At 45.9% G+C, this 13,863-nt stretch overlaps 1 protein-coding gene and 1 pseudogene across 1 annotated transcript; both read left to right on the top strand.

Moving 5' to 3' along the window:
* Positions 1-1,867: 1,867 nt before the first annotated feature.
* LOC134360925 (homeobox expressed in ES cells 1-like) lies at positions 1,868-2,861 on the top strand (annotated as a pseudogene).
* Positions 2,862-7,993: 5,132 nt separating this feature from the next.
* Positions 7,994-11,329, top strand: FBXL14 (F-box and leucine rich repeat protein 14). Its single transcript, XM_063101530.1, has one exon. The coding sequence runs from the start codon at positions 8,303-8,305 to the stop codon at positions 9,503-9,505; it is 1,203 nt and encodes a 400-aa protein (XP_062957600.1). The 5' UTR covers positions 7,994-8,302; the 3' UTR covers positions 9,506-11,329.
* Positions 11,330-13,863: the final 2,534 nt, after the last annotated feature.

Genomic DNA, 13,863 nt, shown 5'->3' with positions numbered 1-13,863 from the left:
CTTTAACTTGCATGTTTCTTAAAAACAGGAAATAAAGTTTAAAAAGGTCTGTCAGCAAATGTCTATCTGTACAATTCTGGTACACATCTATGTGGTGCTTCTTTTTCACCTCAGTGCATTTATGAAAGAAAAAAAAAATACAATGAAAATAGCATTTATTATGTCCCTACTGTGTGCCAGGTCCTACACAAGTCCCTTCCTTTCTCATGGATTTTTTTCCCAACAAATTCTCACAACAGCTCTGTGCATGGAAATTACTTTCGTTTTACAGATGAGGAAATTGAAGCTGAAAGAATTTAAGTTACTTTGCTGTAGGTCATGCAAAGAGCTATAATGGTAGAACTAGGATTCAAATGCACAGCTTCAGACCAGAGCTTGGTGTAAATTTAGCTCCCAACCCCGCCTGGGGACTAGGCCTGTGCTGGGGATCCCTGTGCCACACGCTGAAGGGAGACTGCACGTGGAGGCTCCTTGCACCTGGGCTTTCCCAGCCTGCCCTGCCTGGACGCTGTCACCAAGCTCTGCCATTGGAGAAGGGGGAACTGGGCAAATGAGAAGACAGCTGATGAAAACCAAATTATTTTTAAGGCAACCTTGGTTTTAAAAACAATAGTGAAGTCCAAACTATGAACTAAAATTTTCTGACTTCAGATACTAAATTCCAATTCCAGATAAATAAGAGTTAAAATAAAGGTATCTTATTCTTGGAAAGAAAAAGAAAAGCTAAGAATTTTTTGAGAAGGTGATTTTTTAAAAAATTAACCTATGATTCTTTCATATTTTAAGCCATCAAAATATGAAATATGAAAGAACCATAACACTGTGTGACAATATCTGGTTACTATCAAAATGTTCTTCTGTTCTTCTAAACAAGGAAAAACTTCAGCCTGTTCTCTAATAATAAAATTTCCATTATATGTAATGACTTTGCTCCCATCAACACTTACTCAAATTTTAGGCTCCACTGTGGATCCTCTGAACTGAAAACATTTTATTTCTATCACTCTGTTGGCACTGATAACACTAAAAAATACTGTCACTGTCAGCTGGAATTCTCTAGCTCACTGGCTGGATCCTATGTACTTAAAGGCAGAAACATCGTCTTCAACATCTTTGTTTACTTCACAGCACAGAGCAGTGCATATAATTTGTATTAATATTTCCTGAATGAGTATATTGAAAACCCGCCTTCTAAGTGTTTGGTGCCCTGGAAATGGCTGCATTTACAACACACTTTACTTTTCTACATTTGTCATATCTACCTGTGTTGTGACAAGCACCTAAGGTGTTAGTCGGTATTAACAAATGTCTTAGTCCATTTTGTGTTGCTATAACAGGAATACCTGAGACTGGGTAACTTATAAAGAAGAGAGGTTTATTTGGCTTACGATTCTAGGACAGCTGTGTCTGGCCTGCGCTTCAGGCTGCTTCTACTCATGGCAGAAAGTGTCAGGCAGGGCCGAGCCCGTGGCGCACTCGGGAGAGTGCAGAGCTGGGAGCGCGGCGACGCTCCCGCCGCGGGGTTCGGATCCTATATAGGAATGGCCGGTGCACTCACTGGCTGAGTGCCGGTCATGAAAAAGACAAAAAAAAAAAAAAAAAAAAAGAAAGTGTGTCAGGCAGCCGGCAGGTACAAGCAGATCACATGGTGACAGGAAGCAAGAGAGAGAGAGAGAGGAGGTGCGATGGTCCTTTAAGCAGTCAGCTCTGGCAGGAACTAATAGAGCGAGAACTCACTCACTACCCCTCCTCCCCCAGGGAGAGCATTAATCCATTCATGAGGGATCCACCCCCATGACTCAGTCAGTTTCCAACATTGCCACATTGGAGATCAAATTTCCACATGAGTTTTGGAGGGGACAACACATCCAGACTCCATCAACAAATAATAGCTGAGCCTGTGCACGTGGCTCAGAGCCAGCAGCAGGGCCAGAGCTATGGCTCAGTGCAGCCTTCAGAGGATGTCTCCAGGCCTTCAGGATGACGCTTGGCTTGGGAAAAGCAAGCCCTCACCCTGCTCCTTCTCAGTTGAGAGCATCTTAGGACTGGGCCAGAAGAAAGACTGTGTTCCACCAACGAAACCCCACAGGCCCTGGGCAGACACCTGTGGCTCTTCAGGGAGAGATGGTAACCTATGTCTGTATGTCCCAAGTCTGCCCGGTGGGATTTCATTTCCTTGCATGGTGGATCACCCAACGTCAGAAGAAAGAGCTTTGAAATATGAAAATTATTTTTCAGCCTCAGAAAGACTGTCTTTGAAAAGAGAGTTGAGTTGGTCAGAGGCCGGACACCAAGAACTGCTTTTACTCAAACCCTATTGAAGGGTTGGAGAATGTCTTTCGAGTAAACTGCACTCCTGGCCTTGACATCAGAGAAGACTCAGCTCAAAAACTGAATCTCGAGGAAGACAGAATCCAGATCTGGCTCCAAAATCGGCGTGCAGAACTGAAAAGGTCTCATAGACATTCACAGTTTCTAATGGTGAAAAAAAATTTCAACACAAATCTCCTGGAATAGAGAGAAAACTAAACACGTGAAATTATATTGCAGAACATGAAGAGTCACTGGAAATACCAAGTGTTTAAAACGTGATTTTTTTCTGCATTGGACACATCATCTAGGCAACAAATCAGCAGAGGAACCATTACTCTTTCAGAAGGAGAGAAGAAATCCAGGGTTAGCAGAGGTGAGAGTGGGCAGGGAGAGGGGATGGAGAGAGATTGGAAAAGGGGCATAAAGAATAAGAATGATTTGTAACTATATATATGCAAGTAATATTGTTTTGATCAACATATGTCAACGCTGAACCCCCAAAATATGTATAATCAGTTATGATTCAATGAAAAAAAAATTTTTTTTAAAAGGCGATGTTTTCTTTCCTGTATTCAATCTGAATATTGTCACTTTTTTTCTGAAAATAAATATATTGTAAATAATTACTGTTATAGCATGATACATATTATATTTGGGCACTTTTAGTTACAATAAAGATCTTTCCTATATATTTTAATAAACATTTTCAGAAAAGCCAAAAAAAAAAAAAAAGAATAAAAGCTGATATTTGGAATTATTCCTATTATTGCATTTCTAATCATTTGGTTGGGTGCCTGAAAATATAAAAATATATATTAGAGTTAACGCTCAAAGCCTCAAATTACAAATGGCAATTCAGTTTCAAGAGAGAAGGGAGTGGCTCTTTGTCTGGGCGTGATTATTGATAGGACCCCCCCTCTTTCACTGTCATGGGTTCTCCAGTTTGGACGAAATAGTGTACAAGTCACCCTAATGAGTAGGCTCTAGCTACCCAGATCTCAAGCCCTTGTTTTCATGGTGGTGGATAAAGACGATGTAAGCCTGTTTATAGGATACAGCAAACTGATCATTTGGGAGAAAGTAAACAAATATCTCCGGTTGTTCCTGACAATCCGTTGATGTAAGAACACTTTTCACCTATTTTTCCCTTTTATTTATATCTTTATTTCAAAATGTTTGTACTGCTTAAATCTTTTAAAAACTGTTTAATTTTGTTAAAATACACATAACATAAAATTCACCATCTTAAACATTCATATTAGGTATATTCCCATTATTGTGGAACCAATCTCCAGAATTTCTTCATTTATAAAACTGAAACTGTACATCCATTAAACAACAACATCTCTCTCCCCACCCCCACCCCAGCCCCCGGCAACCATCATTTTACTTTCCATTTCTGTGATTTTGACTGCACTAGATACATCACATAATTGGAATCATTTGTCCTTTTATGACTGGCTTGTTTCACTTAGCACAATGTCCTTAAGGTGTATCCATGTTGTAGCATGTATCGGAATTTCCTTCCTTTTAAAGGCTGAATAATGCTCCATTTTATGTATACACACATTTTGTTTATACAGTCATCTGTTAATGGATATCTGGGTTACTTCCACATTTTGGAATTGTGAATAATGCTGCTGTGAACACAGGTGTACAAGTGAGACCCTGCTTTCAGTTCTTTTGGGTACATACCCAGAAGTGGAATTGCTGAATCATACAGTAATTCTATTTTTAGTTTTTTGAGGAACGGCCATACTGTTTTCTGCAGGGTCTGCACAATTTTACATCCTCACCAACAGCACACCGGGCTTCCACTTTCTCCACATCCTCATCAATACTTAATCATTTTCTGTTTTATTAACAGTAGCCATCCTAATGGATGTGAGCCGGTATCTTACTTTGGTTTTGATTTGCATTTCCCTAGTGATTAGTGATGTACAGTGTTGGCCGTTTGTGTATCTTCTTTGGAGATATGTCTATTCAATAGAGTCCTTTGCCCATTTTTTAATAGAGTTACGTTGTTTTGTTGTTTCTGCTTAAATCTTTTATTTGCAGTCAGTGAATCAAGTCCTCACCCTTTCTTAACTCTAATATTCTCTAACCAAGGGGTGCTTCAAAATAGTCTCCTACTTAGAAATATCATACTTAGGAACAGAGAGAACACTGCCCTCAGGAAATCTTTAAGATGGAAAGGCAGCATTTTACAAACCTCAGATATTCATTGCTATTGGTCACTCAGAACTCTTGGAGAAGTTTTGATATGTACGAAGTCTTTCATAATGATATTGTTATTATTACTGATATTATTAATCTCATTCATTTCAGTTCAACGACATTAATGAAGTACCTACTACGCAGCAGGCATCGTGCCATGGATACATTAGAGTTAATTTAAGGGAAAACAGACACAAATATTTTAACTCCTTTGACCCAACCAATAAGCTAGAATCTTGGCCATACATCTCCAAATCTAGTGGCCCAAATTCTAGCACGCACACGCGCGCGCGCGCACACACACACACACACACATTTTGTTGTTGTTGTTTTTTCCTTGAATGAGGAGTTAAGAGTTACAGATCTCTTCTGATATTTCCTGCCAGATCTTCTCTCTCCGAACAAGGAAGTATGCATCCTGAAGTAACCCTGATATTAGGGTTGGGCCTCTTAATTTTCCCAGGCCCCACCCAGGTGAAGAACACACTCCATCTGAAAACCTAGTTTTCTTCAGAATTCTTGGTAAGGTTTTGGAGAGACTCCCTATACAAGGCTTTCATTCCTACTTCTAAACAGAAATGTATAGTTCACTCAGGAAAAAATGTCTTCTGGTTGCAACTTGTTGAATCATATACCTAAACCTCAATTTGTTTTTAAAATATGAACGGCTATCCACAGAATTTTCTACATTGATATACATCTTTTTCAGACAATTAGAGTCTCTTGTCCATATATATTCTTCACATATATTTTGTGTCCCAAACCTGGGCATAAACTGAAACCCCTACGAGAGCCATTGTATATGAAAATATTCTTAATCTCAAGACTGCATTAGGAACAAGATATAATCCCAGGTTTAAGGAGACTCATACCAGAACTCATTCTAGCCTCATGGTCTCACAGAGTGTGACTATTGAAAAGATCCCCGAAGATTATTTACTCAAACCACTCTAGTGTTAGACGAGGAAGCCAAGACCCAGAAACAGGAGTCATTTTCTCAATGCCATAAAATGTCACCCAGTGTCCAGACTCAGTACCTATGCTCATTCAATGCCATACTTCCTTTTCCCTCCAATGTTTATTTTCTGAGATACTTCTTGATGTTACATTACCTTGCCGAAAATCCTTGTAATATATACTTGAATGTCTTAAATAAAAAAGCTCTGTATTAATAAGATTCTAGAGTTCAACTCAAGAAAAAGTTTTGCTAGAATCAGGTGGCCAACTTCTACAGTAAGTGCTTGCAGGCACCTCTGAATGACTCTTCAGACTTGAGACAACCGCCTTCTAGAGAAGGAAAACTACCAAACTCCTTCTCTGTAGATCAGGCCCCCTGTCTACAAATCCCCCCAACAAACACACGGCCTGGCACTTTGTTTTGTGTCAAGTAGGATTAAGGTACACAAAGGTGCTTTGGATTAACACCTTGACATCAACCCAAACACATCTAACATCCACACAACAACAAAAAAGTGACTTTCATGTGGAATTTAAGGTAAAAGTTTAGGCAGAAGTGATTGAGTAGAAGCCTAGATATCCCCCTCCTCCCCCCAGGAGAAGAGCATAAGCCCAGGTATACCCTAGAGTTGTGACACTTATTGCCACTGCACATCTGGAATCGCCTGGATGACTAGCAGCACAGTCTATTATTTCAGGAAAATTATAAAAATCTGTGGGATCTCACATAACGCATGTGCAGCGAGGCCACAAACTTGTGCGAATTTCTGCCTCTGCATTTCCTGATTTGGGGAAGTGCGGGTGGGGATCTAAAACGTATATTATGCCTATCAGTGCATCTGTATGTACACGGCACAGTATTGTTTGCCTGGGAAAAGGAGAAGTGGCCAAAAGTTAACAATTTCCTATACTGAATATGGAACCCACCCAAAGTCTTGCTCAGGTGCTCAAAGAATCGATGAAACCATTTTCCTTTCCTGATAGATAAACCAGGTTGTCTTGTACCTAGTTGTGTGGCCCTATGAATAAACAAAAAACACAAAGGGTCATTTTCTCTGATCCAAAAGTTCTTGGTTTGGGGTAGTTAAAATGAAGCTGTGAAATCTTCCACCTGTGTGGCCATTTAAGACCCAGGAGCTACGTTCTAGAATGAAGCGTCGCCCTGGTCCCACGACACGGTCCCTAAACCAACGGACGTCTCCGGAGCATCGGAGACCCTGTCCAACCGTCATTCTGTTTTATTGAAACAGTAAATTCGTATCAGCACGTACAAATGCGTTGACTGTCAGTACAACTGGCCCGTACGATTCACAGGCTAAGAGGCTAAGAAGGAAAACAGATGCTACATCGAGGCTCAGGGGTGGCCGCTCCCTCCTCAGACAAGGCGGGCGGCGGGCGGTCCCGAGGGCGCGGCGCCGGAGTGCGGAAGTGGAGGCAAGTTTTGACGTCTGAAACGTTCAGGCAAACACACTCACAGCGCTTTCTGGAAACAACCAGAAGATGCTAGAAGGAAGTGGTGATGGATAATTCCAGAAAATTCTAGAACGAGGACCGGACACAACCGAGTTTGTCCCCGATTTAAGGCGCAAGACTGGAGGGACAGGAATCGTAGGACACAGCCCCACTGGGGTGGCTGGGGGAGTGCTAACGAGGGACGTGTTAAGGGGCATTAGGGACAGTAGGAGAAAGAAGGAGGATCGGGGCGATGATTATTGAGTACTGCTCCTGGGAGGAGAGTCTTGCTAGGCTAATAAAGGGAAAAGGGTGTAAAGTAAGGGTCCGAGATTGTCGGGGTACGTGAGGGAAGGGGCTGTGCGGACGTCGGCAGCAAAGAGGACGGGAAGGCGCAGGGCTGGGGCGGGGCCCGGGGAGGCGCGGCTCGGAGCGGGCTGCGGGCGAAAAGCAGCAGGGCAGGAGGCGCTCTGCTGACAGCTGCTCCCAAATGGCGCCGACAGGGTTAAACCTCCGGGGCGCCGAGACTCGGCCGCACTCGGTTTCCAGGGCAACGGCTCCGACAGTTCCGGCAGTGCAGGCTGTACCATTGCGCGGGCGCGCGCGGGGGGAGCGGCGGGGGAGGAGGGGCCGCGCGGAGCAGCAGTCGAGCGGGGGTCGGTCCCGGAGCGTACCAAGCGCGCGGCCCGCCTGCTCGCCCCGGGCCCTGCGCCGAGCCGCGCTCGGGCCGCGGCGGCCGCGGCGTCCTCGGTGCCGGCGCACCCAAGTGCCCGCGGACGGCGGGGGGAGAGCGGACGTGCGCCCGCTGGCCCGGACTGGCCTCCTGGTCCCCCCGCCTGGGCGGCCGAGTGCGGGCGGCCCGGGGCTGGGAGGTTTGAAAAGCGGGCGAGAGACAAAGGCAGCAGGAAGCCTCCTCGGCACCCGCAGCCCGTTTGCCCGGCCCCGGCGCCCCCCGGCCGGCCCGAGGCGCGGAGGATGCAGCAGGGGGCGTGGGCGCGGCGGCGGCCGAGCGGCGCAGCCCGAGCGCGGCGCGGGTAGCCCCGAGGCGGCGGCGGCGGCCGGGCGCTGGCAGTGAGCGAGGGGGCGCCTTCCGCGCCCGCGATGTGAGCCCCGAGCGGAGCCCGGGGCGGGGGGAGGGCAGGGCCGGGCCGGGCGGCGCCGCCGGCAGGAAGGAAGGACGGACGGACGCACCAGGAGGAGGAGGAGCGGCGGCGGCGGCCGGAGCCGGAAGGCGGGGAGGGGCCGTCCGTTGGGCCCGCGGCGGCGGCAGCGGCCGGGCCAACCTCTCTCGTCGCCTCCCCGGGGCAGGAGCGGCGGGGCGCGCGCCTCCTCCCCCCAGCGCCGCGGAGGGGGGAGGAGGAAGATGGAGACCCACATCTCGTGCTTGTTCCCCGAGCTGCTGGCCATGATATTCGGCTACCTGGACGTCCGGGATAAGGGGCGCGCGGCGCAGGTGTGCACGGCCTGGCGGGACGCCGCCTACCACAAGTCGGTGTGGCGGGGGGTGGAGGCCAAGCTGCACCTGCGCCGGGCCAACCCGTCGCTGTTCCCCAGCCTGCAGGCCCGGGGCATCCGCCGGGTGCAGATCCTGAGCCTCCGCCGCAGCCTGAGCTACGTGATCCAGGGCATGGCCAACATCGAGAGCCTCAACCTCAGCGGCTGCTACAACCTCACCGACAACGGGCTGGGCCACGCGTTCGTGCAGGAGATCGGCTCCCTGCGCGCTCTAAACCTGAGCCTCTGCAAGCAGATCACCGACAGCAGCCTGGGCCGCATAGCCCAGTACCTCAAGGGCCTGGAGGTGCTGGAGCTGGGGGGTTGCAGCAACATCACCAACACCGGCCTTCTGCTCATCGCCTGGGGTCTACAGCGCCTCAAGAGCCTTAACCTCCGCAGCTGTCGCCACCTCTCGGACGTGGGCATTGGGCACCTGGCCGGCATGACGCGCAGCGCGGCCGAAGGCTGCCTGGGCCTGGAGCAGCTCACGCTGCAGGACTGCCAGAAGCTCACGGATCTTTCCCTAAAGCACATCTCCCGAGGGCTGACGGGCCTGAGGCTCCTCAACCTCAGCTTCTGCGGGGGCATCTCGGACGCAGGTCTCCTGCACCTGTCGCACATGGGCAGCCTACGCAGCCTTAACCTGCGCTCCTGCGACAACATCAGTGACACCGGCATCATGCATCTGGCCATGGGCAGCCTGCGCCTCTCGGGGCTGGATGTGTCGTTCTGTGACAAGGTGGGGGACCAGAGTCTGGCTTACATAGCCCAGGGGCTGGACGGCCTCAAGTCCCTCTCTCTCTGCTCCTGCCACATCAGTGATGATGGCATCAACCGCATGGTGCGGCAGATGCACGGGCTGCGCACGCTCAACATTGGACAGTGTGTGCGCATCACGGACAAGGGTCTGGAGCTGATAGCTGAGCACCTGAGCCAGCTTACTGGCATAGACCTATACGGCTGTACCCGAATCACCAAGCGCGGCCTGGAGCGCATCACCCAGCTGCCCTGCCTCAAGGTACTCAACTTGGGACTCTGGCAGATGACGGACAGTGAGAAGGTCAGGTGAGGGCGGCAGCACCAGCTCCCCTTGTCCCGCCATGTCCGTCGTCCCTCACCACCACCGTCCCCTACACGCACGCACACTTATACATAGATCATTGCAGCCCATGAGATGGGGCAGTGACACGCAGCCTCGGGCTCATTTTCTCCCTCCTCTAGCGCCCCTCCCCACTACCAGTCCATTCTCATTGCGTCTGGGGGTCCTCTGCTACCCCTACTCCCCTCTCCTTTTCCCTGCGGATGGAGAGATGGACTCTGCTGCTCAGCCACCCACTCCTCTCTGCAGAGGGATGTAGAAGGACTGATTCAGCTACTGTGTCCCCACTGTGTTGCATTCGGGGGTGGGGGTGGGGAGTGACTAGTCCTTTCAACACTGGGGAGTTGAGGAAAATGTCTGCCTTCACTTAAGCTTTCATTTGAATACTGTGATCTGGTTTTTATTTGAAATGCATAAAAAGCAAACCCAACTACAACGGCCTTTTCACCCTTCTTCCACTTTGTAACTAATCCCGGTCTCTTCTCGTCTCTTCTTTACAGTACTTGCTATTCACACTCATTTCACTTTTATCTTCTTTCCTTTTTCCTAATTTTTTGAAGAAATTTGAAATCATGGTCCTTTTTTTTTTCTGCTGAATATAGTCTATATATTATATATATATAAATTATATATATATATGTGTGTGTCTGGCTACCTCGTTTTAGTTTATTTTTTTCTCTGAGGCCCTGGAATTCTACAAGAGAGCTATTTTGGGACTGAAACATTTTTGTGCCTAGACTGGAAAGATGCCCATTGGGTTTGTACGTCTTTTTTGTTTGGCTTCCTCCCAACCTCCATCCACCCAGCGTGTCCCACTTTCACATTCTGGCTATCATTTTCTTTTTCTCCTTGTCCACTGGGATTTGAGAACCCAACGGTGTTTCTAAATCTTGACTTAATTTATAGCACAAATGTGTGGGAGAAATGAGAGTTGAACTGTTTTTTGTGTGTGTGTTTGAGATGCAGATTGTGTCTTGAAAATGATTATTATATATGCAAATTGTGCCCTACCCTCACCCTCTTCCAAGTTTCCCCACAACAAGGTCACACAGTGAGGCTTCCTGTTGGAAGCAGGGGAGCAGAGTTGGCCTGCAGAGACCCTGGGGCTGTAATGCGAAGGGAGGAGACTGAAATTCGTGTCTTATTCTCTGTTCTGTTAATAAGATGGGAGTTTGTGGGTTTTAAAAAATTCTGTTTCTAAATGGAGGAATAGATGACTTTCTTTATTTTGGTGGGGGTTGGGACTTGTGGCTTTAAAAAAAAATCGCTTTTGAGTAGGATGTATATTTTTGTTGGATTTTTTTTGTTTATTTTTTTAGAAGCCTCCACAGCAACATGCGAGGGACCATGGAGTTAAAGAAACCCAGAGACCTTTATCAATTAATTGTACTGTTTGTGAATTTGTATAAATAATAACAAAGATCCTCTTAAAACGTTTATATTCTTACAGTAAAAGGTTAAACTGATATTTATATAATAAAAGAGGAAATATGAAGTATGTTTTTGAAAAAAACAAAAAAACCCAAAAAACCTTGTATCTGTGAATTATTTTTAAGGCAGTGTGTGTTTGGGTACGTGCCAAAGTAGGAGGCGCTGTTCGTGTGCTCTGAAGCAAAAGGAAGTGAGGAATAGTTCGGTGCATCCTCTGGTGTGAGTAAGCTCACAGTTAAAAATGTATTCTGTATAAGGGTTACTACTGACATCCAAATGTTTTGTTTCTAGAAATGTGATTAGACTGGAGATTTATATAATTTTTGGTTTTAAGCTGTCAACAACGTGGAAATTTAAAGAAATTGAACAAAATGAAACTTTTTCAAAAACCAGATTTGTAAGAGTCACAATTTCCCTGAGTGGCCAGTTTTTCTTTGGGTGGAAATGAGATCCATGGGTAAGGTTGAAAATGTGGGTCAGAGATGTGGAAGTGGGCAAGCAAAATGGGGTTCTTTACCCTTAGAGCGGGCGTGGGGCGGGTGTGAAGGTGGAGGGGACCGAAGCCATTGTTCAGAAAAGTTAAAAGAGCGCTGTCCTGGCCCGCCGCTCGCTCAGTCATGCATACGGAATCTCACAGTGTGAGCGAGGGTCCCCGTGGAAAGGAGGGGGCAGTTCAACCCCTCTTTTTAACATTCCCCTCCAGGCCTGGCCGTATTTAAGCACTTTCCTGGGGGTGGGAAGGCTGGCCAGGAGTTCCTTGCACATCTGCATTCTAAGCACTGCCAATGCTGAGGCTGGCCCCTCTATCTGCTGCTGAGGGTTCTCTGAATTGGTGGCATATAAATGAATACCATCCAGTCTAGCAAAGAGTTTCCTTTGGTGGACAATAACTAAATAATCTGACACCCTGTGGTTGGGCTGTGGCAACCCATGAGAATAAATGTTCTAACAGTGGAGTAATTCATACTCCTGGTTTCACATAGGTCTGTCTTAGCTGTTTCTGGAATTAACTTCTTTTTTTTTTTTTTAAACAAAAAACTACTGATTCCTGCAAGTGCTGATAAGAGTAATACAAAACTTTCCTGGATCAACACCTCTTTCCAGGAAGAGGTCTAGAACCTAGGTTTCTCTTGGGGTAAGATTTTTTTGTAAAATTTCCAAGCTTTCCCTTAAGCCTATCACAAAAGCTACATTGTTCCTTTCTGGAGAGCCTTCACAATTGGGTCTAATTGAGCCTGACACTAGATCCATCTTCCCTTTCTTTGGGAAAGGTGTGGATATCTTTCTTCCTACTTAGGTTACTGTGCTTATTGCCTGGAGAAAAAAAAAAAAAAATGTGTGACCCCTAGTAAGGAATAGGGACTGTGAATTAGGGTCAGCTTTCCAATTTAGCATTTGACACAACTCTGGAAGGTTACACAAGCTATAGGTTCTTAGCCTCTCTCTTCCAAGAGACTTCATGACTGCACAGATTCAGTCAATAATGTGCTCTGTGCTCACATTCATTGTTTTAATACACAAAGTATAGCTATAATACACCTATAACCTGAAGCATTTTCTGTTTTGTGTTTTTTATGTTAAAGATTAAATAAAAGGTTGACTAAAGGTTGGTAAATCATGTTTGAAAGTCAAGATCAGGGTCTAGTGTCCTTATCCTGAACTAGGGATGTTTAATGTATCTGGATCTTCTCTGGAAAAGATGAATAAACCACTTACTTTTGTCAGTGAAGGTCAGTTGCTTCTCTTCAGCCTTTTTGGATAGAAATTAATGTGTTGAGAACCCATCTGTGCTTGCCATAGTACTAGTAAATTTTAATCCTCAAAGCAACCCGCTGAAGTAGGTGTCCCTGTTTTTCAGATAAAGCATAATACCTGCCTTAAGTTACCCACCAGTAAGTGAGGGAGGCAGGACTTAAGCCAGATCCACTTCTAAGGTCCAGCTCCCTTCTGCTCTATGAGAAAGCAGCTTTATTTATTGACCATACCTTGGTCTCCAGTAAGGTGATCCTCACAGAAGTGAGTGGTAGCTGTTGGAACACAGGAGGTGCTACTTCAAAAGGAAAAAGGGTGGATTCTTGGTATAAATGATCAATCCCCACCGTACCTACAAGAATGGAAGAAATGCTTTTAAAGAACAGAAGCGCTGAGGAAAATGAGTTAGCATATGTTTTGTGGGTGGTACAAAAGTTAAAAGGCACTTCAGGGCAATTTTTAGAATAACAGAAAACCTGGTTCAGGTATTTATTGAAACTTAAGAGCTGAAAAAACAAAATATAAACAGTGTAAATTTTATCATCTGGACGTAATAAATCTCAGTAGAAACTGGGTAGTAGTCAAGAAAGGGCTTCATATGCCTTCTTTTCTGAGTCTCATCGGGTAGTAGCCCTTAATGTCTGTACTAAAAAAGATACCTGTAAATGCGACTGTGGGGTTCAGACAACTGCAGCCCCCTAAGGGCCATGACAGGCCTCTAGCTAAAAGTGCTGGTGGTGGTGCATAGTTCTCCCTGCCATGGGCTCCTTCCTGCTGAATTCCTCAGTCAGTTACTTGGTTTATTCCACATTTGGCAACAGTGACATGGGTGCTGGCCTAACTACAGTTACTAAAAGTAAAGGCCAGTGCATCCTTAATAGTTAAAATTCAAACTGATCACAGTCTTACATGATTCAAACCAACAACAAAGATCTGAAAAAGTAAACATTCCTTTTACTGTAGTTTCTTTTTAAAGGTGAAAACTTTTTCTTAAATAAGGACATCTGATATGCAAGTTGAAGCGCGGCCTAGTCCCCAAATCCTGGTGCTTTCCTGCAGTGGTTACTAGATAGAGGCTCATCTCATCTCAGAAGATAAGTAACACGTTTCACTTTTGACTTGGAGAATTTGAACTCAAGTTTTCA

Source organism: Cynocephalus volans, chromosome 1 (genome assembly GCF_027409185.1).
Source record: "Cynocephalus volans isolate mCynVol1 chromosome 1, mCynVol1.pri, whole genome shotgun sequence".
Classification (NCBI taxonomy): domain Eukaryota; kingdom Metazoa; phylum Chordata; class Mammalia; order Dermoptera; family Cynocephalidae; genus Cynocephalus; species Cynocephalus volans.
This window is presented reverse-complemented; position numbering and strand designations above follow the sequence as displayed.